The sequence below is a fragment of the Elephantulus edwardii genome, unplaced genomic scaffold (assembly GCF_000299155.1).
Source record: "Elephantulus edwardii isolate Elephantulus edwardi_28Jun2011 unplaced genomic scaffold, EleEdw1.0 scaffold00025, whole genome shotgun sequence".
NCBI classification, from domain to species: Eukaryota; Metazoa; Chordata; class Mammalia; order Macroscelidea; family Macroscelididae; genus Elephantulus; species Elephantulus edwardii.
In genome coordinates, this window is record NW_006399775.1 from 13972960 (window position 1) to 14000951 (window position 27992).

The 27992-nt window shown below is 38.3% G+C and overlaps 1 protein-coding gene across 1 annotated transcript in view; it reads left to right on the plus strand.

Moving 5' to 3' along the window:
* DCDC2C (doublecortin domain containing 2C) overlaps window positions 1–27992 on the plus strand; it is a 149339-nt gene that overhangs the window by 16770 nt on the left and 104577 nt on the right. The window contains exon 2 of the mRNA XM_006882922.1: window positions 15426–15477. Coding sequence (XP_006882984.1) covers window positions 15426–15477 — 52 coding nt within the window. The remainder of the gene's footprint in view (window positions 1–15425; window positions 15478–27992) is intronic.

A 27992-nucleotide genomic window follows, 5' to 3' on the forward strand; every position in this document is an offset into this window, starting at 1 on the left:
TTAAGTTGAATTTGGATCTTTTTGAAATATTTTTTATTCTTTAAGGTGTGTATTTCTCTTTTTTAAAAATATTGTCCTTCTTGATCTGTGTTTACAATTCCAGTATTTGAAGCTTTGTTTTACTCTATATTGTTTCAGCTGATTATTTTCTTATGGGATTTATTTTCTTGTAAGTAAACTTAGTCCTGGTGGGTTTATTTTTTTTATTGTAATTTTCTCACTTTCAGTGGAGTTTTATTTGGGAAAACTGTGAAAGTTGACATAAAGTATGTTTCTGTAAAGAAATTTTCATTTTCTTTTTCCATCTGCCAGGAAATACTACCAATCCTAGGCTATACTTTAAATTAAATGAATGGCTTGAGACTTTAAATGAATGACTTGAGTGTGTTTGACCACACACATGGTAAAATTTTGTGTGTGAACTGTTCTTAGTTATTTTCCTTTTGGTGTTTTGAATATTTCATTGTGCCTTAAGTTAGTGCTTCGAGAAGTCTTACCCCCTCGCAACCCTAAGTATGCTGTCTGCAACAAGGGGGCAACTCTCTCTAGAGTTTAAAAAAACTAGAGGAGGTGAGTAACTTTTAATCTGCAGCCCTTGGGCCTTTTTCATTGTTTTTGTTCAGACATTCCTCTAGGTCGTATAGCCCTGGTGTACAAGTTGCTGTCCCGAGGTCACTTTTGGTTACTGTGAGGCTGAACACTCTGACACTGATGTGTCAAATGCTTTAATGGTTGGCTACCCAATGCGGACAGAGAGTGGGGTGGAGCTCCCCAATTAAAACAAACTTGCAAGGAGGAGTGGCATCCACTTCCACAATAGCTTGCCTCCGGAAACTCTATGAACCTGGAGAGAGTATGAAAAGCACCCAAGCTTCGAGGACTCTTCTTCATAGAGTCACTATGAGTCACCTGCAACTCGATGGCACTTAACAACAACAACAGAGGAGGTGGCTGGGCCTGCCAGGGAGATTTGTTCCAGGTGAAACTGGTAGCCCTTTAATGCTCTCTCATACTAATGTTGCAGGCATTTTGTTCCCAAGAGCAAGAACAATCAAGTGGAAGACTAAAATGTTTCATACTGTTGCTAGGTGCTGTCAGGTTGATTATAATTTATTAGAGCCTAGAAATAATAGATCTGAACCTTGTCCTATCCTGAGCATCTTCATAATTTCCGACACACTCAAGCCCATTGCAGCAGTTACTGTACAAATCCATCTGATTGAGAATCTTTCTCTTTTTCACTGACCCTCAAGGATTAGCCTCTCCTCACCACAAGCCCAAAGTACTTGAGGTGAAGCTTTGCCATCATTGCTGCCAAAGAGCACTCTGGTCACACTTTTCCCAAGACTTATCTGTTTGGTTTTTTTACAGCTCATGGGATATTCAGGACTTTTCTTTAACACCACAGTTCAAAGGCACAAATTCTTCTGTTATCCTTATTCATTGTCCAGTTCTCTGATGCATAGGAAGTAATTGAAAAGACCATTACTTGAATCAGGCACACCTTATTCTTCAAACTCCCCATATTTATTCATCCATCCATATTTATTTAGTCTGTGTGCTGAGCAAATCATTCAAGAAGAAGAATGTGGCATCAAGATCAAAGGAACACTCTTCAGCAACCTGTTTTATGCAGATGACCCAACTTCTTGGCTGAAAGTTAGGAGGACTTGACACAGTTGTTGCAGAAGATCAAAGACCACAAATGTCAATATGGATTACATCTCGACATCAAGAAAACAAAAATTCTCACCACTGGACCAATAAGAAACATCATGATAGATGGAGAAAAAGATTGAAATTGTCAATGACTTCATCTCACTTGATCCACTATCAATATACTTGGGACCAATGTACCAATAAGTCAGTTTTTTTGTACTGGGGGAATGATCTGCATATTGCTAATCACCTTTTAGGTTAAGTATCTATATTCTTCCTTGTTTTATTATTGTGCTAATTAGTACAGCACTTGTCCATCAGTTTCCTGTCCTGAGGTAACCCAATGTATGGGTTGATATGATGCTGAAAGCTATGCCACTGGTGGATCACTATGGTGGCCAGGTTTTTATAGAGCTCCCAGATGAAACAGTATTAGCAATCCACTTCTTAAATAGAAGATCATGGAAAACCCTATGAATAATAGAGAAACACAGATAGTTACAGTATTAGAAGTAGAGTCAAGATTGGAAGTCAATCATATGAGGAAAAGAGTGGCAAACATAACATGGGATGTATATGGGCTGAATATTGGAAAACTAGAAGTTGAAAAAATGAAATGGAATGCATTAACATCAACATTCTAGGCATTAGTGAGATAAGATGGACTGGCTTTCGCCACTTTGATTCAGAAAATCACCTGGTATACCCTGCCAGGAATGGAAAACAGAATGGTGTACATTAATAGTTAAGAAGACAATTTCATGTTCTTTCTTGGAGTACAATGTAGTGAGTGATAGGATATAATCCATACACACACAAGGAAGATCTGTTAACGTGACTAGTATTAAAATATATACTCCAAATATGAAAGCAAAGGAGGAGGAAATTGAAGATTTTTGATAAATATTGCAGTCTGAAATTGACCAAACATGCTAAAGATAATTAGTGACTGAAATGCATAAGTTGGAAACAATGAAGAAGGAAGAGTAGTTTGAAAGTATGGACTTTTTGACAGAAATGAGACTGGAAGTAGAATAATCAAGTTTTTTATGTTTAATGTTTTATTAATTACAAATACCTTTATAAAAAACACAAATGGTAACTATACACATAGACTTCACCTGTTGGACTATATAGGAATCATTTGAGAAGCTCTATATTAACAGTCAAAACCAGGCCAAGTGCTGACTGTGGAGCAGATCATCAATTACTCATATGTAAGTTTATATTGAGGCCAAATAAAACTGAAACAAGTCCACAAGATCCAAAATATGATCTTGAATTTATACTACCTGAATTTAAAAATTATCTTAAGAACAGATTTGAAGCATTGAACCCCAATGATCAAAGACCAGGACATCATTTGTTGACACTGAAAATAAGATGATGAATAAACTTGTTACTCTTGTATCTTACTTAGTCATTTGGGAGGTAGAGCTTCTACCCTATCCTACCCTAAGGTGAAAATTTACATAGCAAATTAGTTTTCCCAATAAACAATTTATAAAGAAATTATATTTGATATCAGTTGCAATCTCTGAAATATGTCAGCACTCTTTTTATTTCCTTCTTGGGCTTCCTGTTTCCGTGTCCCTCCCTATTGTCTTTCCTTTGGTTTGGGACAAATGTTGGTCTTCTAGTTGCTCCTGGTTCTAAGTAGTGCTTTTCTGTTTATAGGCTCAACTGAGAGATGACCTCTGGAAGTGTTTTCAGATTCAGGTTAGAAGATTGTCTTAGGGTAATATTCTCAGGGATTCCTCTAGTCTCTTTCAGGTTAGGACATCTAGTCTTTTCTTTTTTAATATGAATTTTAGTTTACACTTTTCAATCATTTTAATTTTATTGTGGTCCCCATTAGAGTGGTTTGGATACCATCTAGTAATTTTGCTCCTTTGGTCTCATGTTAAAGGAGCTCAAGTAGTTCATGTAGGTGGACTGTTTGCTTCCACCTTCAGTCTTCATGTGGATGGACTATTTGCTTCAAACTCTGTACTATTTGCTTCTTTGACTCTTCTGTTATTTTTCTGTGTAGATGAATGCTCACAAACTTTTGAGAACTTGACTCCAAATTATTTTTTTTAATTTATTTTAATGAAAGTACAGAGACTTAGGGTTTCCAGTCATTCATTGTTGTACTTTTCTCCCTGCCCTCCCAGTTCACTTTTCTCCTTGATAAGTAAAAGAAAAACTCTTTCATTGTTATGTAATCCCTCCCCCCAAGCCCCCTACACTGTGCAGCCTTCAGTCTGGACTCCTGTCATGACAATAGTATCTAATCATTTATCCTTTTTAAACAGTTCTCTCCCTCATCTGTTGCAATGCAGTACACATCATTCCTCCCCTTCTTCTGTCTTCCCTCAAACCCAATCTTACTCCAGATTCTTAATGAAATTTGTAAAGATGTAAGTTTAACATCCTATTGCTTAGTTTTCGTAGACAAAATTATGCCACAGACATCACAGTTGATAACACTTAGTTTAATATCATAATATTTAGATTTAAATACACAAGAATAATTATGCTGTTATTCATATTACTTAGGTTCACAGTCAATATACTTATTATCAGCACTCAGATTTTGAGACACAGTCTACTGGGAAAGTCTGCTGTCAAGGACCTCTCCAACTTACTGAGGAACAGATATGTTAGTTTGAAGACTAAGGTACACTTAATTTAGACCATGGTCATTTCAATCACTTGGATTTTTTTTTTACCTTGGCACCCTTTGATCTCCATCTACATTAATTACAGACACATGGTCTTGCAAATCATAACAGCTGTGGGACTAGGATAGAAGAAAGAGTGCTTCCCACACTGAGAAGCAAGACTTGAGGCGAGGAATACTTGGCGGGAGACTGGAGAAAGACACTGTTGGGAATTAGACACTGTTGGAAAGACCCTGGTGATGGTGATGGAGAGACTGTGACAAAGTGTAACCGGAGGAGTTCTGAGATAAAAGCCACAGTTAAAGGTTTTGCTCTGCTTGTAGCAGCTGACTGCTGAACTGAAACTAGAGCCTGGACTTAAATGAAGAATTGTACCTTGAGATTATTGGACTAAAACCTGAATTCGTGTTGAGTGATATATTTTCCCCACTCCACACTTCAATTTATTCCCTAATAAACCCCAATCTTAGTATAACTGTGAGTCTTTGCTTAAACAATGAATAAATGAACCTTTTGCTGCTGTGTTGACTCTAGAGGCACCATAGGGCTAGGCTACGAGCTATTTATCTTCTTTCTGCTATAGAGGTGAGAGGCTGTGCTACTTTTACTCCCTCTGGCCCTTTCAGAAGGATGTTCATGGCACTGTGCTCCTATGTCTCATTTATGACTCTATAGACAGAGCTTTACGATGAATAAAATGACAGAAGAATTGTTGATTTTGACCTGTGGTATTGGAGAAGAGTACTAAATATCCCATGGATTGCCAAAAAAACCAAATAGATATGTCCTGGAGAAGGTGCAGCCAGAATGCTCCTTGGAAGCAAAGATGGTAAAGTATCATTTCATATACTTTGTGCCTGTTGCTAGGAAGAGCTATTCTTTTGAGAAGGACATCATCCTTGGAAAGGTGATAGGATGGTGAAAGAAAGTAAGACAATTAGGTGGATTGATACAGTGACAGTAACTATGGGCTCAAGTGTTTCAGAGATTGTGAGGTTAGCACAAAATAGTAAAGGTTCAGTTCCGTTATTCATAGGGTCACTATGAGTTGTACACGACTCAATGGCACCTAACAGCAACAACAAGAACAAATATCAGAATTCATGACAAGGATACAAGTTTATTGACATGTGAGATTTTATACTTTTATAACTTTAGGAATGTTATAGTTCAGAGGTTCTGATGTTGTTATGTGCCATCGAGTTGCCTGCAGCCCATAGTGAGGCTATGTGCAACAGCTCTGAAACCTGCCCTGTCCTGAGCCAATCTCACTAATTCTGACACACCAACCTCCATTGCTCTAGTTACTTTATCAATCCATCTCATCTGGGGTCTTCCTTTCCAGCACTGTCCCTCCACCCTTCCAAGCAAGTGTCCTTCTTCAAGAACCTGTTTCTTCTGCACACGTGCCCAAAGTATGTGTGATGGAGCTTCAAAATCCTAGCCTCCAAGGAGAAACTTGATTTCATCTTTTCCAAGACAGACCTATCTGTTTTCTTGGCAGTCTATGATATGTTCAAGACCTTTCCAGCACTACAATTCGAAAACATTGATTCTTCTTCTGTCATCCTTTGTCATTGTCCAGCTTTATGATGCATAGAAGGTAATTGCAAAGACCATGGTCTGGATCAGGTGCGCCTGAGTCTCTAGACAGACAGTACTCTGCAGAGGTCCCTGACAGCAGATTTTCTCAATGAAATTTGTCTTTTGATTTATTGCCTGCTTGTGTCAAGAGTGTTGATTGTGGAGCTGAACAAGCTGTAATTGTTAACAACCTCAATCTCTTCTCCATCTATCATGGTGCTGGCAGTTGGCCCAATGTGAGAATCTTTGTCTTCTTGATGTTGAGCTTCAATCCATATTGAAGACTACAGTCCTAGAACCTCTGCAGCAAGTGCTTCATGTCCCCCTCAGTTTCAGCAAGCAAGACTGTCATCTGCATAATGTAGGTTGTTGATGAGTCTTCCACCAATCCTGATCCCACATTCCTTCTCATAAAACCCAGCTTCCCAAATGATCTGCTCTGATATGCAGACAGGATGCATCCCTTATGCACTCCTTTCCTGATTTTGAACCATGCAGTGTTTTCCTGTTAAATTCTAAGGACTGCATCCTGGTCCAAGAATAGGAACTAAAGAACAAATTGAGTTGTAAGGCTTAAGGATGCTGTGGGCAGAATATTGAATAATTCAGGAAGCATTAAAAGAAGATGGGAGGAATATACAGTCACTGTACCAAAAAGAATTGGCTGACACAGAAGAATTTCAAGAAACAACATATGATTAAGAGGCAATGGTGATGAAAGACGAAGATCAGGCTGCTCTCAAGGACTTGGCAAGACATAAAGCCCCAGAAATTAGTGGAATGCTATTTAATATTTTTCAACAAACAGATGCTACCCTGGATGTGCTCATAAGGTTGTGTAAGGAAATCTGGAGGACAATTACCTGACCAACTGACTGGAAAAGATCCATATTTATTCCCATTTCACAAAAACGGTGACCCAGCAAAGTGTGGAAATTATCGATAAATATCACTATTATCACACTCAAGCAAAATCCTGCTTAAGATTATCCAAAATTGACTGGAACTACCAGAAGTACAACCTGGGTTTAGTAAAGGCTGTGTCACTAGAGACATTATTGCCAATGTCAGATGGATCTTGACAGAAAGCGAAGAGTACCAGAGGAATGTTTATCTGTGTTACGTTGACTAAGCAAAGGCATTTGACTGTGTGGATCATAACAAATTGTGGCTAACCTTAAGGAAGAGATTCTGATAAAATATCAGAAACTAGTATTCAGTGTTGCTTTAGACAACAAAGAAATATTTTTATCCAGAAAATAACTTTAAAATTTTTAATATAAAAATCTTTTCAAATGTATTATAAATAGCTCATTTCCCTCCCCCAAAATTTACATGTAAAATTGACCTACATTAGCAAATGAGGATGAAAAGTTTTATATAGTCTCAACATAATGCCTGGAACATGTACGGGAGATATTTTTTTGCACCTCTTTTCTGTGACTTTGGACATTTTCTACTTTTTATGATGAGGAATGTTGACATCAAGATTGGAGGAAGACTAATTAAAAACTTGCATTATGCAGACAATACAGCCTTGCTTGCTGAAACTGAGGAGGACTTGAAGCATTTGCTTCAATATAACAATATAGATTGAGGCTCAATATCAAGAAAACAAAGATACTACTAGGCCAATTGGCAGCATCATGAAAGATGGAGATCATGATTGTTAACAATTTCAGCTTGCTTGGTTACACAGTCAACACTCTTGACACAAGCAGTCAAGAAACCACAAGCTGAATTATTCTGGGAAAATCCAGAGTGCTAAAGAGCAACAATGTCAGTCTAGAGACTAAAGTGTCCCTGATCCAGGCCAAGGTCCTCACAATTACTTTCTATGCATTGAAGAGCTGGACAGTGACTAAAGATGACAGAAGAAGAATAGATGCCTTTATTTTGGTGCTGGAGAATAGTACTGGACATACCATGGACCACTAAGAGAGCAGACAGGTTTGTACTGGTGAGGGTGAGACCAGGTTGCTACTTGGAGGTAAGGGTTTACTTTTTTTAAAAATTGATTTGCTTACAAAGTTCATATACAATGTGTTTCACACTGTTCTTTACTCACATTGTATTTCATGTGATCATTTTCATACATTACATCTTATAAAAGAATTTAATGAAATAATGTATTAGCAAGAGCCTGTGTTGATGAAGGAGGAAGTTCAAGTTGCTCTGAAAGAATTGGCAAAAAACAAGGCTCCAGAAGTTGATGGCATACCAATTGATATATTTCAATAAACAGATGCTGCTCTGGATGTGCTAAGTCGTGCCAAAGAAATCTGGAGTACAGCCAGCTGGCCAACTGACTGGAAGAGATTGATATTTGTTCCTATTCCAAAGAAAGGGGACCTGAAAGTGCAGAAATTATTGAACAATATCATTAATATCACATGCAAGCACGATTCTGCTGAAAATTATCCAAAAACGATTGGAGCAGTACGTCAGCAGAGATCTGCCAGATGTGCAGGCTGGGTTTAGAAGAGGCCATGGTATGAGGGATATTATAGCTAATGTTAGATGGATCTTGGCAGAAATCAATGGAATGTCTATTTGTGCTTCATTGACTATATGTAAAGGCGTTTGATTGTGTGAATCACAACAAGCTGTGGCTGACTCCGAGAAGAATGGGAATCCCAGAACATTTGATTGTGCTTGTGAGGAACCTATACTTGAACCAAGAAGCAGTTGTCATATGTCTCATGACACTGCATGGTTCAAAATTGGGAAGGGTGTGTGCCAGGAAGGGTTCTGTCTCCATGTCTTTTCAATCTGTATGTAGAACAGATCATTCTGGACGTTGGGCTGTATGAGGAGGAATGTGGCATCAGGATTGGTGGCAGATTAAGCAACAGCCTGTGTTATACAGATGACACAACCCTGCTTGCTGAAACTGAGGAGGACCTGAAGTGCTTGCTGCAGAAGGTCAAGGACTGCAGCCTTTAATATAGACTGAAGCTCAATGTCAAGAAAACAACGATTCTTTCCACTGGGTCAGTTGGCAGCATCAGGATGGATGGTGAAGAGATTGAGATAGTTAACAGTTTTAGTTTGCTTGGCTCCACAGTCAACACCCTTGGTACCAGCAACCAAGAAATCAAGAGACAAATTGCATTGGAAAAGTCAGCTGTCAGGGACCTCTCCATAATACTGAAGAGCAATGGTGTCTCTCTGGAGACTAAGGTGAGCCTGATCCGGGCTCTTCACAATTGCATGCTATGCAATGGAGAGCTGGACAGTGACGATCAATGATAGAAAAATAATTGATGTCTTTGAGCTGTGATGCTGGAGAAAAGTGTTGAATATACCATGGACTGCTAGGAGAACAAACAGGTTTGTCCTGGGGAGGGTGAAGCTAGGCTGCTTCAAAGCAAGGATTCTGAAGCTTTATCCGACATACTTTGGGCATGTTGCAAGGAGGGGACTGGTCCTTGGAGAAGGACATTGTGTTTGGAAGAGTGGAGGGGTAGCTCAGGAGAGGAAGAGTCTCAATGAGATGGATCAGTGATTGGGGTAGTGGGAGTGGGTATGTCAGAGACAGTGAGGTTGGTACAGGATAGAGCAGGATTTAGGGCTCTTGCACATATGGTTGCTATGAGTTGCAAGTGACTCTACGACATCTAAGAACCACAACAATAACAGTTGAATCTTGCCCGTCTTTTTGCCCAGATCCTTCCCATTTCTTTACCCCCTCCTTCCACCCACCAAATTGTAAAACCCTGTAGTTTTGCCCCCACCTATCCTTAGCCCTCCCTGGCTTGAGTTCCCATACAGGTTTTACTAGTTTTCCTTTTATTGTTACTATAATGGTTTATGCAGTATTTGTCCTTATGAGACTGAGTTAGTTCACTGAGCATAATGCTCTCTGGTCTCTCCCAAGTTAAGTAGTAGTTTTTGAAATTGTTGCTCCTCAGTGCTGCGTAGTACTCACTTGTGTGAACGTACCACAGTTTCCCAATGCATTCAGTTGCGATTGGACATTTAGGTTGTTTTCATGTTCTTGAGATGGTGAATAATGCTGCTCTGAACACTGGTCTACAAGTCTTGGTTTGTGTCTCACTTCTATTTTCCTTGGGAAATATTCCTAGTAGTAGACTAGCTGGATCATACAGAGTTTCTTTGTTCAACTTTTTTGAGCAAACCTCAAATTGCCTTCAAGAGTGGTTGTACTATCTTATAATCCCACCAACAGTGTGCAAGAGTTCCTTTCTCTCCACATCCTCTCTAACATTTATTGCTTGCTGCCTTGTTAAACTTTGCCAGTGTTACTGGGGTAAAATAGTATTCTCGTGGTGGTTTTGATTTGCATCTCTCTTACTGCCAGTGATATGGAGCATTTCTTCATGTGTCTGTTTGCCATTCAAATATCTTCCTCCATGAAAAGTCTTTCTATGTCTTTTGCTCATTTTGTAATTGTATTATCAGTCTTTTCTTTTGGAGGCCCAGTAGTATTCTGTAAACTTTTATTATCAGACCCTTGTCTGGGACAGTATTGCCAAATGTTTGGTAGGTTTTCTTTTCAAAATGGATTCTTCTTGTATGTGAAGTTCAATATGAAGAAGTCTTAGTATTTAATTTTCTTATTACTTTTTAGGTTAGTGAAGTATTACATTTGAATGCAGCCTGAGGCAAATAAAAGTCTGAAAGATATTTTTGTTTGATTTCCAATTGAATTAGTAAACTGAAGGAGTCTTGGTGACTCAGTAGTTAAGTGCATGGCTGTTAATGAAAAGATCAAACTCACCAGCTAATGTGGCAGGGTGCTTCCATAGAGACTACAGGCTTAGAAACTTAATATGTCAATTCTATTCTGTTGTATAAGGTTGCTAAAATCACATTTGATTTGATGGCAATGAATTATCGATCAGTAAGTTAACACTTGTTGAAAATACATACACTGTAATTACTAAGCAGCTGAGCAGTTAAAGTTAATTTTCACCAGAAAATAATATGCTAATATACCACCATTAAAAGGATTTGAAGTGAAACTCTGTAACATATTAACCACCTTGGTACTTCTTTCATAATAATTGCTCTGAAATGGCCCATTGAAAAGATAAACACCATGAAAATCTATCCACTATCGAGTCATTATTCACATATTTCTTTCATTTTCCAAAAGAAATTCATTTGAGAAGAGTATGATTTTTTCTTATAAAACAAAATATTATAAGCCAGTAATTACTTTTCAGACAAATGTCCTATAAAGAGTAAAATTATTTATTTTATTTGAAAAGTCATGTTTGCAGCATAGTTTAGATCAGAGTGTGGGGGATATGTACTTTGGAGTGGAGGTCTCAAATAATTTGAACTGTGATAAGAATATTGTCTTATTAAATTTGTGAATTTGTTGTTGAGATACAAACTTGAAAGGTTTTTTCCTTTCAAACTATTATTGTTCTTCTACACCCTATCCTAGTTCTCAAATTTCACAATTCATTTATGCCTTGTGGGGTCAAGGGCAATGTGAAAGGGGTTAGAGAACCACTTGTTATAGACTGAGGCTTTCTAGTCTATGAGTCAGAAGACCTAGGTTAGACAGAATATTGTTTTTATCTGGGTGACATTTATCAAATTTAATAACTTCTCTAAGCTTTAGTTTTCTCATCAATAAAATGGGATTAACCAAGATTGACTCCATACTGTTCTTGCGAGAAACAAATAAAATATAATATACTAAAATACCAATCATGATCATAGTACTGATAATTGTTCCCTGTTTTTATTTTCTGGAGTAGTAAAAAGTGAAATTGCATATGAACTGTGCAGTCATTGCTTCATACGCTGTTGTGTGATGTGACACTTGAGCTCAGCCACCTTCTGAACCACAGAGCTGAGTGAGGCTTGCCCTATCTTGCACCATCTTCCTAATCGTTGATATGCATCAGCCTAATTTTAGTCATTGTGCCAAGCTATCTTTTTGAGGGTCTTCCTCTCTTTCTATGACACCTGTACAGCATGGCTTCTTTTTTTCCTGACAACTGGCCCCTCCTGGCAGCATGTTCAAAATAGATGAGATTCTAATATTTAAGCAAATCTAAGTCCAACAAGAACATTTTTTCACGATTCTGAGTGTAAAGATCCTGTTCCATTGTGCCTTCAAGGAATTGTTCCCTCTTCTTTTCTATCTATATGTTCTTTGAAATGTAACATCAAATTGGTAAATAGTATTTTGTACTTTAATAGATTATTTTTATATCTTTATTGGTTTTATTTTTTATTTATAGATAACTTGTTTTCTCATTTGGTGAGCAATGATCACAATCAAATTCAGAATTTTCTTTAAAAGAATTTTTAAATTTATAACTAATTTATAACACCTGCTTGGAAAAATAATGACTACAAGATGCTTTTCAGCAAGCAGGGTTGTGGCATCTTCGTAACACAGATTGTGATGAGTCTTCCTCCAATCCTGATGCCACATTTCTCCTCACAGATCCCAGACTCCTGGATGATCTATTCTGCATATAGATTAAAAAGGTATGGAGATAGGACACATTCCTGGTGTACACCCTTCCTGATTTTGAACCATGGAGTGTTCCCTTGCTCTGTTCTCCTGGTCTGCCTCCTGGTCCAAGTATACGTTTCACATAAGCATCGTCACGTGTTCTGGAATTTCCATTCTTCTCGGAGTCAGCCACAGTTTGTTGTGGTCTACAAAGTCAAACGCCTTTTCATAATCAATGAAACACAGATAGACATTCCTCTGGTACTCCTGGTTTTCAGCTAAGATCCATCTAACATTAGCTACAATATGCCACGTACCACAGCTTTTTCTAAACCCAGCCTGCACTTCTGGCAGTTCTCTGTCTTCCTTGCTGAGGAAGACCTGAAATGTTTGCTACAGAAGGTCAAGGATTGCAGTCTTCATTATGGATAGAAGCTTATTGTAAAAAAAAAAATTCTCACCACTGGGCTAATTGGCAGTTTTGTGATGGATGATGAAGAGATTGATATTTTAAATAGCTTTAGTTTGCTTGGCTCCACAATCAGCACTCTTGGCACTAGCAGTAAGGAAATGAAAACATGTATTGTGTTGGGAAAGTCTGCTGTTAGAGGCCTCTCCAAAGTACTGAAGAGCAGTGATGTCAGTCTGGACACTAGGGTGAGCCTGATGCAGGTCATAATCTTTGCAATCACATGCTATGCATTGAAGAGCTGGGCAATGACTATGGATGATAGAAGGAGAATTGATGCCTTTCAGCTGTGGTGTTGGAGAAGAGTATTGAGTATTCTAGGGACTGCTAAGAGATCAAACAAGTTCATCCTAGAGAGGGTTAAATCAGGCTGCTCTTTGGAAGCAAGGATTCTGAAGCTTTGTCTGACATACTTCGGACATGTTGCAAGGCAGGGCAAGTCCTTGGAGAGGGACATCATGTTTGGGAGGGTGGAGGAACAGTGCAGGAAAGGAAGACCATTGATGAGATGGACTGATTCAGTGGGCTAATGGCAGTAGGTGTGTCAGAGACAACACAATTGGCACAAGATAGAGCAGGGTTTAGGGCTGTTGTACATAGGGTCACTATTGAGTCACAGGCAACCTAACGGCACATAACAGCAACAACAACAAAATTCTTGTGAAAAATTGATTTAAGGGTCTATAAACAGAGGTTGTAAATTGGAGACTCTGGTTCTTTAATATTTTAATTGACTGTCAACATTTTAGAATTAAGAAAGTTCATTGGGGGCAGGGGGCAGGGCTGAGCAGGGAGAAAAGGGCAACAATGAATGAATGGAAATCCAAAATATCTGTAAATGTTCATTTAAATTACTAAAATAAAATAAAAAAAGAAAGTTCATTTAATAATATAAATTTTTGATTTCTATTTTAAAAAAATCTGAGAGAATTTGATTTTTCAAAGGATTTAATTTTAGTTGTTCATATGTCCAAAAAACCCCAAAAACCCAACAAAACAAACCAATCCCCCAGAACAATAATGTTGATTTTAGATGGAGAAGTAGTCTCTTACTTGCCACACTCCCCGCTGTTCCCTATTACTATTCTTTGTAAGCTTTACGCCCTCTTACTTATTATTATTGTATCCATTACTTCTCTATTATGATCTCCTTGGCTTTTATAGACATCTGACTTGTGACTTTTGACTCCATATTGTTGTTGTTAAGTGCTGTAGAGTCATAGATGACTCATAGTGACCCTATGAACCAAAGACCTGAACACTTGTATAACTTTTATTGTTTCTCCAAGTTTATAGTTTCTGGAGGCAAGCTATTTCGGAAGTAGATGCCACTTCTGCTTCCAAGCTTGTTTTAATCAGGAAGCTCCACCAAGAACTGTCCACCATGGATAACCATTATCATATTTGGCACATCATTGTCACAGTGTTCAGCGTCATAGCAACCATGAGTTACCTCTGTACAACAAGGCAGAGATCTATGCTACACCACTTAGAAGAATGTTTGACTAAAACAATTAAAACCAGGCCTGAAGGCCACAGATTAAAATCACCCACCTTTGGCTTGGTAGCATCACTTTCTATCCACTAGGCTAACAGAGCTCTCTCATTCATTGTTCTCTTACATAGTCAACTTTATTTTAAGGTGAAGCAGTCCAACTTGCAATTTAGTATTAGTAATTAGTGATTGTCTATACAACTTTTCCTTTAATTAATGTTATTTCATCACTGTTAGCCCTTCTTTCCCCTTTCTATCCCACTTTAGTAACTATTAATGAAGAAACTTTGGTGTGTATATATTTGCCTTTTCTTGTTATTTCAGATTCTTAAGAATTTGTTTTGTTTCATTTACTAACTCTAAATCTATCCTTCACATAGTGCTAAAACCATTAAAAGTGACAACACTCTGAATATCTTTATATATTAATACGGAAACATTCTTAGCATCAGATGCAAATCTTAGATATTACTTATTCTTATGTACAATAGAAAACTCCAAAGGTCTTCAACCATCAAGAAATGTGTTACTCATTAAGTTAAGTAAGTCTTCATGACCCGGAAGAACTAAAAAGAGACTAGCAGAACTTTACGGTACCTGGTCACCATTGCTGACATGGACATGGTTAGATTCCCAAAACAATGCCTTTATGTGATAATATTAAGTGAAAATGGATGATAGCTACATAATTAACTGCCAAATTACATTATTACGTGACTGCCAAATTATGTCATTACATAAGTGCCTAACCTCTAAGAGTCATGGCTCAGTCACATTGACACATAACTTTACTACCCAGTGTTACTTTCATCTCACACCTTGACATTTATTACTACTTGACACATATTATTAATGTGAAAGTTATTTGCATAAGAAATTGTTTTATAATAAAATTTTACTATTGCAAACTAAAATGTCTGCTAATGAGAAAGTTGATAGATGTATATTGGTATGGATTTTGGGCTTTACAATGATCTTTATTTTCATTTTAAATGACTGAAGGTATATATGTTTTAATGTTCAAAAGAAGTTATCTCTAATGAGGCTCAAACTTTTTACTAAAATATTTGTCTTCTAATTATGCTGCTTCTTCTTCATTTGCAGTTATTTTCATATAGTTCCCAGAAAACCTATGAAGATGAGAAAACCGAAGGAAGTAAGTGTTCCCCATTTGCTATTAAGAGTGGGATAAATTAGATGATTTGGTAAAAATGTAAATGTCAGTGTTAAATAATTGAAATTTTTTTAAAAAAACAGCAGTTAGTAGGGAATGCCTGTATAGACATGTTGCTCTTGAAGTCATGATTCACTGTGAGTACTTGTCATACTTGTCAAAGCACTTAAGTAGTTCAGGTGATGGAAGTTAGTAAAAATATCCTGAAACCACTGTTTCAGAGGCAGTGTGCAATAATTATTCATTAAAGCTTTTAATGTCCCCATTGTTTTTTGGGGTTAGGAAAGATAGGTGTCAGGAAATGTTATTTTAAGTTATGCAATGTTGAATCTAATTATAATGCTAAATTTAATGATTTACCATAAGTTTTCAACATTTTTGTGCTTGATAGACATTTGAAAGATCTACATGATGGAACAGTCCATCACTCAGCTCACATCACTCAAATCTCAGTAACAATCACCATTTAAAGGATAGATCATAAAAGACCAGTTCTTTTTTTAAACAAACAAAATCCACAACAAGCCAATGGAAGTCTTTAGGTTTTAAAATGGTCTGTTACTATTCAGAATTTAATACGACTTTAAAATTTTAAAAGATGTATTATTTTGTGGAATACTACAGAGGTGAGATGTTTTATGTGTATCTGCTTCATTCTGGTGGTGTAGTCTGTTGCATGTTGCACTGCTAACCAAAAGGGCGCCTATCTCTGCTGATTCGAGTCAACCAATAGCTTTGAGGGAGAAAAATGATCATTTTAACAAATAGATCTGTCTTGGAGAGGTTGAAACCAAGTTTCTCCTTGGAGGCTAAGATTTTGAAGCTCTGTCTCACATACTTTGGGCACATGACTGGGAGGCGACCAGTCCTTGGAGAAAGACATCATGCTTGGAAAAGGTGCAGAAGAGCAAGTCCTCAGATGAGATGGATTGATAAAGTAACTGGGGTAATGGGGGTAGCTGTTTTGGAGTCAGTGAGACTGGATCAGGACAGGGCAGGCTTCAGACCTGTTGTGCACAGGGTCACTATAAGTCTCAGGCAACTCAATAGCACACAACAACAACAACAACAACAATCTCATAAAGGTTTATAACCTTAGAACGTCAATGAACAGCTGCTATAAATTGGAATAAACTCAGTGGCAGTGAGTGATGAATGAGTTTTCTAAGTGGTAGTTCTGCTATTCTTAAGTTTTCTAATCCTTACAAGGGAAGTTTCTTGTTTTGATTTCCACCACTTATACATCACTTTGTTGTACTATGGTTGTTTGAATGCTATTTGATGCTGGAACCTATGCCATAAATATTTCAGATGCCAGCAGGTTCTCTCAGCGATGACTGCCAGAAGAATGAACAAGTCTGGCTTAGGAGAAGTGCAGCCAGAATGCTCCTTAGAAGTAAGATGATGAGACTTCACTTTTGACATGTTGTCAGGAAGATTAGCAAAAGAGGAAGGGCTTTGGTAAAAGAAATTGACACAGTGGCTGTGATGATAGACTAAAGCACAACAATGACAGTGAGGGTGGTGTTGGAGGACCAATGTTTCTTTCTGTTGCACAGAGTTATGTTTCTATGGGTCAATCCTTACTGGTACTTAATGACAACAGGAGCAACAACAAAATTAAATTTCTATAAGGATTAAATTGTATGATGCTATTATTGTGAGGTGGCATCGAGTCAAGTAATACTCAGAGTTAATCTGTGAATAACAGTCTTGAACCCTGTCCTATCCTGTGTCATCCTCCTCATCTCTGATACGCTTGAGCCCTTTGCTGCAGTGACTGTACCAACCTGTCTTACAGGGGGTCTTCTTCTCTTTCATTGATCTTCCAAGCATGATAATCCTTTCCATGGAAAACCTGTCTTCATAACATATTCAAAGTTTGAAAGACCACGTTTTGCCATCTTTGCCTCCAAGAAACACTCTGTATCACCTTTCCCAAGACCTATATTTATTCTTTAGGCAGTCCGTGGCATATTCAGCACCCTTCTCAAACACCACAACTCAAAGGCATCAATTATTTTTATCTGCCATCCTTATTTGTTGTCCAGCTTTCAGATGCATAGGAAGTGACTGAAAAGACTGGCTGGAATCAGATACACCTTAGACTTCCAACTGACATTATTACTCTTATGTATTTTTGCTCTGAAACTGGAGGGTCAGCTATGAGTTGGTTCTGACTCTATCTCATGTAACAACAACAGCAGTGGCATAGTGCTTTACATGTTGAGCTGTCATTCAGAAGATCGATTGTTCAATCTCTCTAGCCACTTCTTGTGACAAAGATAACTAGTCTCTTTCCGGAAAGATTTCTATTTTGGACACCTGAGGTCGAAACTGTCTTGATGATGGTGGGTTTTTATTTAAACCAGACAGATTAAGTAATGACTCGAAGACATTATAATTGACCTCTCTAGTTTTCTTCTAGGGAACTCTGGTGGTTTTGGTGGCCTAGTGAGTAAAGAGTTGAACTGCCAACCCAAAGGCACTCGGTTAGAATCCACCAACTGCTGCACAGGGGAAAGGTGCAATTTATTGCCTGTGAAAACCCACTGGAGGGTCAGCTGTAGGCTGGTTCTAACTTAAATGATACTCATCCCCAACATTTTCGTCTAGATATGGTTTGTTCTTGTTTTGCTTCAGAACCTCAGTGATTCTTCTTTTAAAGAAACATTCAGGAATTTAAACACCTATGTGAGCATCCTTAGTCAGTTAGATCCTGTACTTGTTTGATGCCATCTGACTCCAACTCACAGCTGCTCAATGAAAAGCAGAATGAAACTTCGCCCAGTCCTGCATCATCCTCACCATCTTTTCTGTCTTTAAGCCTATTGTTAGAGCCAGTGTCAGTCTGTCTCGTAGAAAGTCTTCCTTTTTTCCCCCCCAGTGTTACTTTTCCATGCATGATATTGGACCTGGCTCCTGCTGATAACATGCCAAAGCATATGAAACAAAGTCTCACCATCCTTACTTCCAAGGAGCATTCTGGTCATACTTCTATCAATACTGATTTGCCACTTCTTTTGGCAGCTGAGAGAATATTCAATATTTTTTACTAACACCACAATTCAAAGGCACCAATGCTTCTTTGCTTTTCATTATTCAGTATTCAATTTTCACATCTATATGAAGCAATTTAAAATACATTGACTTGAGCCAGGTACATCTTAGTCTTTAATGTGATATCCTTGCTCTTTTTGCACTTTAAAGAGATATTTGACAATTTTTGTTGTTATGTGCTACCGACTTCCCTGTGACTCAAGGTGATCCAATGTACAACATCCCTAAATCCTGCTCTATACTGTGTCAATTTTATTGTCTCTGATACACCTACGCCCCATTACCCCAGTCACTGAAACAATCCATCTCATCAAGGGTCTTTCTTTCCTGTGCTCTCCCTCCACCCTCCCAAGCATGTCTGTATGTCAGACAAAGCTTCAGGATTCTTGTGTCCAAGGAGCAGCCTGATCTCTCTCTAGGATAAACTTGTTTGTTCTCCTAGCAGTCCATGGTACTCTTCTCCAACACCATAGCTCAAAGACATCACTTCTCCTTCTATCATCCTTAGTCACTGTCCAGCTTTCTGATGCATAGTAAGTAATTGCAAAGACTACAGCCTGGATCAGGCACACCTTAGTCTCCAGACTGACATTGTTGCTCTTCAGTACTTTGGAGAGGTTTCTGACAGAAGACTTTCCCAATTCAATTTGTCTTTTGATTTCCTGGCTGCTGGAACCAAGAATGTTGATTGTAGAGCCAAGCAAATTAAAGCTGTTAAATAATATTAACCTGTTAATAATCTTAATCCTTTCTTCATCTATCTATCATGATGCTGCCAATTGGCCCATGGTGAGAATCTTTGTTTTCTTGATATTGAGCTACAATCCATGTTGAAGACTGCAGTCCTTGACCTTCTGCAACAACAGTAGATATATCTAATGTAATATATCATTTAATTTCTTTTACTTCTATTGGTTTTGATTATGGATCTTGAATTTCTGGAAGTTCCCTTTTGATGTACCGCTTCCCTTTTGATGTTCTTTTGTTCTTATTGACTAGTCTTCAGTAATATTATACTCTCATGTGATATTAGTAATATTATTCTGTAAATTCCATATTTTTTTTGATTTTTTTCTAATGAGCATTAGTTAGTTAAGTACCTTTGTTTCAAGATACTTACTCAACTTTCAACATGGGTGAATAAGCATGTCCAGGGGTGTATCTTTTTTTTGAAACAGCTTAATTGTTATTCTGTCTTATTGCTGTTGTTGTGTGCCAGCAAGTCAGAACCAACCCATAGCTAACCCTCTGATGGATTTTCAGAGGCAGTTAATCACTTGGAAGGAGATTGCCCATCCTTCTCCCACAGAGCAGCTGGTCGCCTCAAACCTCAGGCCTTTGGGATTGCAGCACAGCTCTTGGTACTAGATGAATAAAGTTAGTACAGCTTGTTTTTCTTTTTCGTTATCATTGGTTCTTGAGCAAAGCTGCATCCTGAAATTTTATATTGGCCAATTATTTTTGGTATAGTGACTGAATATTCATTCTGTATTTTTCTTAACATTATTCAGTATTTTACTCAGAAACCTTTAGCATTCAAACTGGAGTTTTTCATTTGTTTTTCAGTTCTTTCAGCTTGAGAAATAGTGTGTTCTTCATATTTGGTTTTCTAACTTCAAGTCTTGGCACATTTTGTTGTTCTTTGCTTTTTTATTTTGGCTCTTCTTTGAATTCTATTCAGCTCTCTTACTTCATTATTTTTTTCCTTTCGCTTTATCTCCTCTCACTTCTACAGTAAATTGCAGAGTCTTTTCTGACATCCATTTTGCACTTTTCTTTCTTTCCTGGCTTTTGAAAAACCCTTTACTTTCTTCATGTAAAATATCCTTAATGTTATTGCACAACTCATCTGGTCTTTCTTGATTAGTGTTCAACATATCAAATATAATCTTGTGATGTTCTCAAAATGCAAGTAGAGATACACTGGGGGTCATATTTTGGCTTTTGTGGATTTTATTTTGGATTTTGTGAATTTTATTTTGCCTCAGTTTCAGTTTGAACTTGCAGATGAGCAGTTGATCTGTTCCATCATCAGTCTGTGGCCCTTTTATGACTGATGATATTAAACTTCTTCAAAGTTTCTTTCCATAGTTAACAGTTGATTTGAGTCCTATTTATTCTGTCATGGTCCAAGTCTATGTTATTGTTTATGTTTTTGTAAAAAAGATATTTGCACTGAATAAGCATACAAAAAACATACAAAATTCTCTAATGTGATCTCCAGTTTCAATTATAATATCAAGTCCATATTTTCCAATGACTAATCCATTTCTTTCCAATCAAAAGTTATTATTAATGTGTTTATCTGCATGTTTGATCAATTTCAAACTGCCAAAGTAGGTAGAAGTCTTACATTTCTTCATATTTGGTTTTCTTGGTTGGTGTGTAAGTTTGAATAATGGTCAAATTGACAGATTTTATATCCATACAGGTATCATTCTATCAATTATAACATTGTACTTTAGGATAGATTTTGAAATACTCTTTTTGACGATGAATTAAATGTTATTTCTTTTCAATTTGATATTGCACATCATTCAACAGCCTTAAGCCCAAAAGAAGCTGGGAGAGGAGAGAAGCAGCCATTTTGTTCCTCGTTGGCTGGCTCCTCCCAGGGTCTTGGGAAGCTCTCCTTGCCAGAAGGAAGGGACATGGTGGTGTGAGTGCATGAATCGTGGCAAGCTTTTGGAGTCGACTGCATTTCCGGGAATGTGTTTGACGTGCAGGTTTGCTCTGTCCCCAGAGTGAGGCTAGCCAGCCTGGGCCTAGGGTTTGAACCAGGAGGTGGCTTTAAGCCCAAAGGCTTGACTAAATCAAGCCTGGAAGCAGGAGCGGCATCCACTTCCAAAATGGCTTGCTTCCGGAAACTCTATGTACGAACAGTGCTCAGGCTGTTCGTTCATAGGGTTGCTATGAGTCGTCTACGACTCAACAGCATCAAACAACAATAACAATGATGACGACCAAGAGAGAGCTACGTTGGCCTAGTGGAAAGGAAGTTATGCTACCAAGCTGAAGGTGGGTGATTTTCCTCTGTGGGCCTCGGCCAGGTTCAAATTGTCTTCCTGTCAAACATTCTTCTAGGTGGTATAGCACTAGTCTGTGCGTTGCTGTACAGCGGTAACTTGTGGTTGCTGTGATACTGAAGACTGTGACAGTGATGTGTCAATAGTGGTAACGGGTACCCATAGTGGACGGTGTTGGCTGGAGCTTCACGACTAAATCAAGCCTGGAAGCAGGAGCGGCATCCACTTCCGAAATGGTTTGCCTCCGGAAACTCTATGTACGAACAGTGCTCAGGCTGTTCGTTCATAGGGTTGCTATGAGTCGTCTACGACTCAACGGCATCAAATAACAACAGCATTGCACATCATTGGTTAAAATGATCAATACCAGTCCTTCTCAGCTTACTAAAACCTTGTTGTTGTTAAGTGTGGTTAAATTAAGTTCAGTATGATTCATAGTGACCTTATGAAAAAAGATGTGAACTCTGTCCTATCCTGTGCCTTCTTCACAATCTCTAACACACTTGAGCCTATTGATAGATGTAGTGACAATGTCAGTTCTATCTGGTTGAAGGTCTTCCTTTCTTCTGCCAACTCTCCACCTTTCCAAGCATGATGTCTCTCACTCCAAGGAATAGCCTCTCCTAACAACATGCCCAGAGTGTGTTAGATGAAGCTGTATCATCTTTGCTTCCAAGGAACATTCTGGTTGCACTTTCTCCAGCACAAAACTGTTCTTTTAACAGTTCTTGGGCCATTCAGCACTCTTCTCCATCACTACGATTCAAATGAATTGATTCTTCTGTAATTCTTATTCATTGTCTGGTGTGTGGATGCATAGCAGGTGTTTGGAAAAACTATGAATCAGGCACGCCTTAGTCTTTAAACTGACATCATTGCTCTTCAGGACTTTTGAAATATCCCAGACAGCAGACTCCCAATGTTATATGTCTCTTGATCCCCTGATTGCTGACAACAAGGTTGTTGATTATGAATTCAAGCAAGATAAAATCATTGACAATATCAATATTTTCTCCATCTATGATGATGCTCCCTATTAGTCCATTGCCTATGATTGATGAAGATTTTTGTTTTCTTGATGTTGTAATATAACCCATATTGAAGGCTACAGTCCTTGATCCTCTGCAGCAAGTGCTTTAGGTTCTCTTCACTTTCAGCAAGCCAGGTTGTGTCACCTGGATGACACCAATTGTTGATGAGCCTTCCTGCTCTCCTGATGCCTCACATTTCTTCATAAAATCTAGCTTCTTGAATGATTTTCTCAGCATACAGATTGAATAGGTATAGAGAGAAGATATAGCCCTGGTGCACACTTTCCCAATTTTAAACCATGCCAAGTTTCCTTGCCCTGTTTGGGCAACAGCCTATTGGCCCAGGTATAGATTTCTAAGTGTTCTAGAACTCCCATTTTTCTCTAAGCTAAGCATAGTTTGTTATTATCCACATAGTCAAGTGCTTTGCATAATAAATAAAACACAAATAGATAGCCTTGTGATATTCTCTACTTTTAGCCAGTATCTAGCTGACAACACCCTCTTCTAAACCCAGCTTCAACTTTTGGCAATTCCTTGTGAATACACTGTTGTAGAAATGCTTTTGGATGACTTTTAACAATATTTTGCTTGCATGTGATATTAATAATATTGTTTGATAATTTCTACTTTCTGTTAGATCCTCTTTCTTGGGAATGGGAACAAATATGGATCTCTTTCAGTCAGTTAGCTTTCTTCCAGTTTTCTTGGCACAGACTGGTGAGTATATCCAAGGCTACATCTGTTATTTGGACTTGTCAATTGGTATCCCATCAGTTCCTGGGGTCTTACTTTTTGAAAGTGCTTTACATGAAACTTGGACTTCTTCCTTCCTCATCATTGGCTCTTTACCGTACACCACTTCCTAAAGTATTTAAGTGTCAATCTTTTTTTTTTTTTTTTTTGGTGCAGTGATTTCTTGTATTCCCTTTACCATCTTTTGATGCTTCTTGGATCATTTAATATTTCCCCCATAGCATCTCTCAATATGGAAACTCAAGGCTTGAATTTGTTTTTTCAGTTTGAGCAATGCTGGATGGGTTCTTCCATTTTTATTCTCTGCCTTTTGAAATGTTTTGTTCAGTTCTTTTACTTCAGCATGTCTTCCCTTTGTTTTGGCTTCTCAATGCTCTAATGCAATTTTCAGAATCTTTTCTGGCATCAGTTTTGTTGTTTTCTTTCTCCTCTATCTTTGTAATTACCTTTTGCTTTCCCCATGAATGATGTCTTTACAGCCAGCCCACAGCTAGCCTGGTGTTTGATCTTTAGTGTTATATGTCTCAAGCTTATTCTTGAGATGATTTTTAAATTCTGATGGAATATATCCAAGGTCATAGTTTGACTCTTGTGGACATGTTTTTAAATTTCTTAAACTTCAATTTGAACTTGAACACGAGAAATTGATGGTCTCTTCCACAGTTGGCACCTGGCTTGTTTTTGACTGCTGATAATTAGTTGCAGTGGCAATTATTTCCACAGTTGTAGTAGAACTATTTCCTGTGCAGCATTTGTTATGAATATAGCATTGGGGTAGAAGTATGTATTTGGGTTCTTCAAGGGATCTCACCACTTCCTTTAACCAAGATTTAGTGTTAGAAAAAGTCTTATATTTACTGACTGATAAAGGTCAGAAAAGGTAGTCTATATCCTCCATTACATTCTCCTTTCTCATCCTATTTTTATGAGAGAGTTGTGTTTCCTAGGTTCTGAGGAAGTGTGAATTTGGCTTGTTGTTGTTATGTGCCGTTGAGTTGCTTGTGACTCATAGAGGCCCTATGTACAACAGTCCTGAAATCTGCTCTTTCCTGTGCTAACTTGACTGTCTTTGACACACCTACCCTCATTACCCCAGGCATGGCATCAGTCCATCTCATTAATGGGCTCCCTCTCTTTCTTCATCCCTCCACCCTTCCAAGTATGATGTCCCTTCTCCAAAGACCACTCTCTCCTTGCAGCATGCCCAAAGTATGTCAGACGAAACCACAAAATCCTTGCCTCCAAGGAGCAGGCCAGTTTCACCCTCTTTAGGACAAACCTGTTTGTTCTCCTGACAGTTCATGGTATACTCAAAACTTTTCTTCAGCACCACATAACTGCTCATGGACTTATACTTAGTGCTCTATAAATGCTTGGTAAATAAATTGTGTAGTTTGATTCTGATAAGCCATTTATATTACTAAGTTAAATCCTAGACCTTCGGTGTCCTGGAGTAATAAAACACATGGCTGTCAGAAGAGGAAGGTTACTAAGAAGACACAAGTTTTATGAAGACAGTAAAATCATATTGATTTGTACACGTGCAAAAAATTATTTCCATTATGCTTGGTTGACCAAGTTTGAGTGAATGCATTTAAAGTGAGGGACTATGATGAAAAATACACAAGAATATTCTGGGAAACTTTGATTGATACAGCTTGAGGGGGCATATGCAGTTGTCATCTGTCCTGTGAGTAAGGTTGGGAAAGATATTTGTGTCAAAGGTTCATGAGAGTGGGCTCTGGGATATGGAGGAAGGATGGGAAGGCTAGGAGTGGACAGAAGTCAGTCTGCAAGTCCAATGTTAGTTAGCTATGAATACTGTTATTCAGGAAGGCATGCTTCTCTTTGGGGCATCTCTCCATCATACTGTCACCCCTTTCTTTAGGACTCCCTTTGCCCTCTATTTTATCTCAAATATCATCCCTTCCTAATTCCATGGTAAAGACCTTCATGGATGATTTCTGTGGCTATAGGAAAGGCTTAACTTTCTTTGCCTGCCATATCACATTTTTGTCATGGTCTTTGTGGAGACAATTTCTTTGATACAAAGATAGTGGAGATTTCAATTTCTGTGTTAGGCTAGAAACAGATGTTCTATAGTAGAGAAACATTACAGAATCTGCTTATATACAAGCCAATTTATTGAGTAATAGAGATGATCTGGACATAGGAAACACTCATAGTCACAGAGTGAAAATAGATACTCTGATAGACCAAGAGGAGTGTATTCTGCAGGAGTGGGAATGAAAGGTTATGACATAGTTTTTTAGCACATAATGTATTTCATAGACTATCAGGGTAATTAAAGACACACTATCTATAAGTAAGAATTTAGCAAAGATAGGAGAATAACATATAAGTGGGATGATATGATTGTTCAAAGGTATATGCATGTTTACTATAGGGTAGTCCCAGGACAACAACAAAATACAATTTTCTAGTAACCTATGGCAGAGGGTAAAGGACTGCAGCCTTCAATATGGACGGAGGCTCAATGTCCAGAAGACAAAAATTCTCACTACTGGACCAATTGGTAGCATCAGGATGGATGGTGAAGAGATTGAGATTGTTCACAGCTTCAGTTTGCTCGGCTCCACGGTCAACACTCTTTGCACCAGTAGCCAGGAAATAAAAAAACATATTGCGATGGGAAAGTCTGCAGTTAGGGACCTCTCTAAAGTACTCAAGAGCAATGGTGTCTCTCTGGAGACTAAGGTGCGCCTGATACAGGCCATGGTTTTTGCAATCACTTGTTATGCATCAGAGAGTTGGACAATGACTAGGGAGGATAGTAGGAGAATTGACACCTTTGAGCTGTGGTGCTGGGGAAGAGTACTGAATGTACCATGGACTGCCAAGAAAACAAATAGATTCATCCTGGAGAGGATTAAACCAGGCTGCTCCTTGGAGGCAAGGATTCTGGGGCTTCGCCTGACATACTTTGGACATGTTGTGAGGAGAGACAGGTCTTTGGAGAGGGACATCGTGCTAGGCAGAGTGGAGGGACAACGCAGGAGGGGAAGACCCTCTATGAGGTGGATTGATTCAGTGACTGGGGTAATCGGGATGGGTGTGTCAGAGGCAATGCGATTGGCACAGGATAGAGCAGGGTTTAGGGCTGTTGTACATAGGGTCGCTATGAGTCGCAAGCGACTCGACGGCACATAACAACAACAACAACATTAGTAAATTTGCTTTCTTATGTCTATTAAGGGAGGTCAATTTAAAAAATCTGTTGATAATGTTGTACATGAACAGTTTTCAGCCACAAGGTAGCACTATAATGAAAAAGACCTTTTGGAAATATGATAGTTTGCATTTTGCACCTACCAGAATTCAGAGAAAAGATATGGTTTCCTTAGAGTGCATAGCCCAAGTCCGCAACAAGGTTAAAGGGACTGCCATGTAGAAAGGCAAATTTAACAAAACTAACATGAGTGAATTCCAGACTCATGTTAATACTTTTAAAAGGAGTTAAGGTTCCCCTTTCATTCTGCTTCATTTACACATAACAAGAGCCTCTGCATTTAAACTCATACATGTTGGATGTGCGGACCTTTCCCTTATGTCAGATTCCCCCATGCCTTGTTAGCATTTTTGTCTTCTTTCCTCTCACCTCACTTTGTTTCCACTTTGTAGACCTGGGTTCATTTTTCCTAATCTGCTCACAGAAACTGTGATCCATAACTATTCCCCCCTCCAAAGGTTAATCCTTAGTAACTGTTTCATTATTCTCTTTTAAATGTACAATCAAAATCATGTAGGCAGATAGGATCTATTAGCATCAGAAAAATGTATACTGATTACAACTATACTCCCTCTACCCCTTCTAGTATTATTGTTCCTTAAATCACCACCTCTATAGTCTTAATGTCCTTCCCCCCCTCAATTATTTTAGTCATATTGGCTCTCATTAGAGACTGTGTATATAATGTAGGTGATTAGCACCAAGCCAAGAGGGGTTGTTAGCCTCATTTGTGGCTATTTTCTTCTTACAAAAGTGGTAATTGAAGGATGTCCTTTGAGTGTTGTGCTCACTCCAAGAATACTTGTTGGTTGATTAATTGCTTTGCATATGTGGGTTTCTTACTGTTTCAGAAAAAGGTTTAAAATTGCTAGGATAGTGCTGATGTGGAGGAAGAGAAGGAAAGGAAGAGAATTAAGTACAAGAAGCCACTGGGATTTCAAAACACTTTGGAGGAGGAGAAGAAGATAAGGCCTCTTTCAAGAAATAAATAACTGGGGAAATATAGGGCTTAAATTATAAAAGTTTGATTGCAATTTCATTGCTACTCAGGAAGAGCTGTGAAGTAGAAAAACCTTTTCTGGGAATAGAGAGCTCCTGGTGTTAGCTGACTTTGGTACTTGTTTGCTGCTCCCAAACCTCATTCATAAAACACGAGAAGCCTTGTCTAGGTGATCCAAAGCTCTGTTGTGCTTCTAGTTGCAATTTAAGACCTTTACAATTCAGTTCAGGCGTTGGATTAGAGGGACACAAAGATGATCCAAACAAGGGCATCTCAGTGGGGGAGTGCAAGGCTGGAACAAGTATGTATTCCTGGCTTTTCCCCCTCTGCTTTGCAGAGGGGAAGAAGGTCATAATTGTTAAAGTCATGACAGA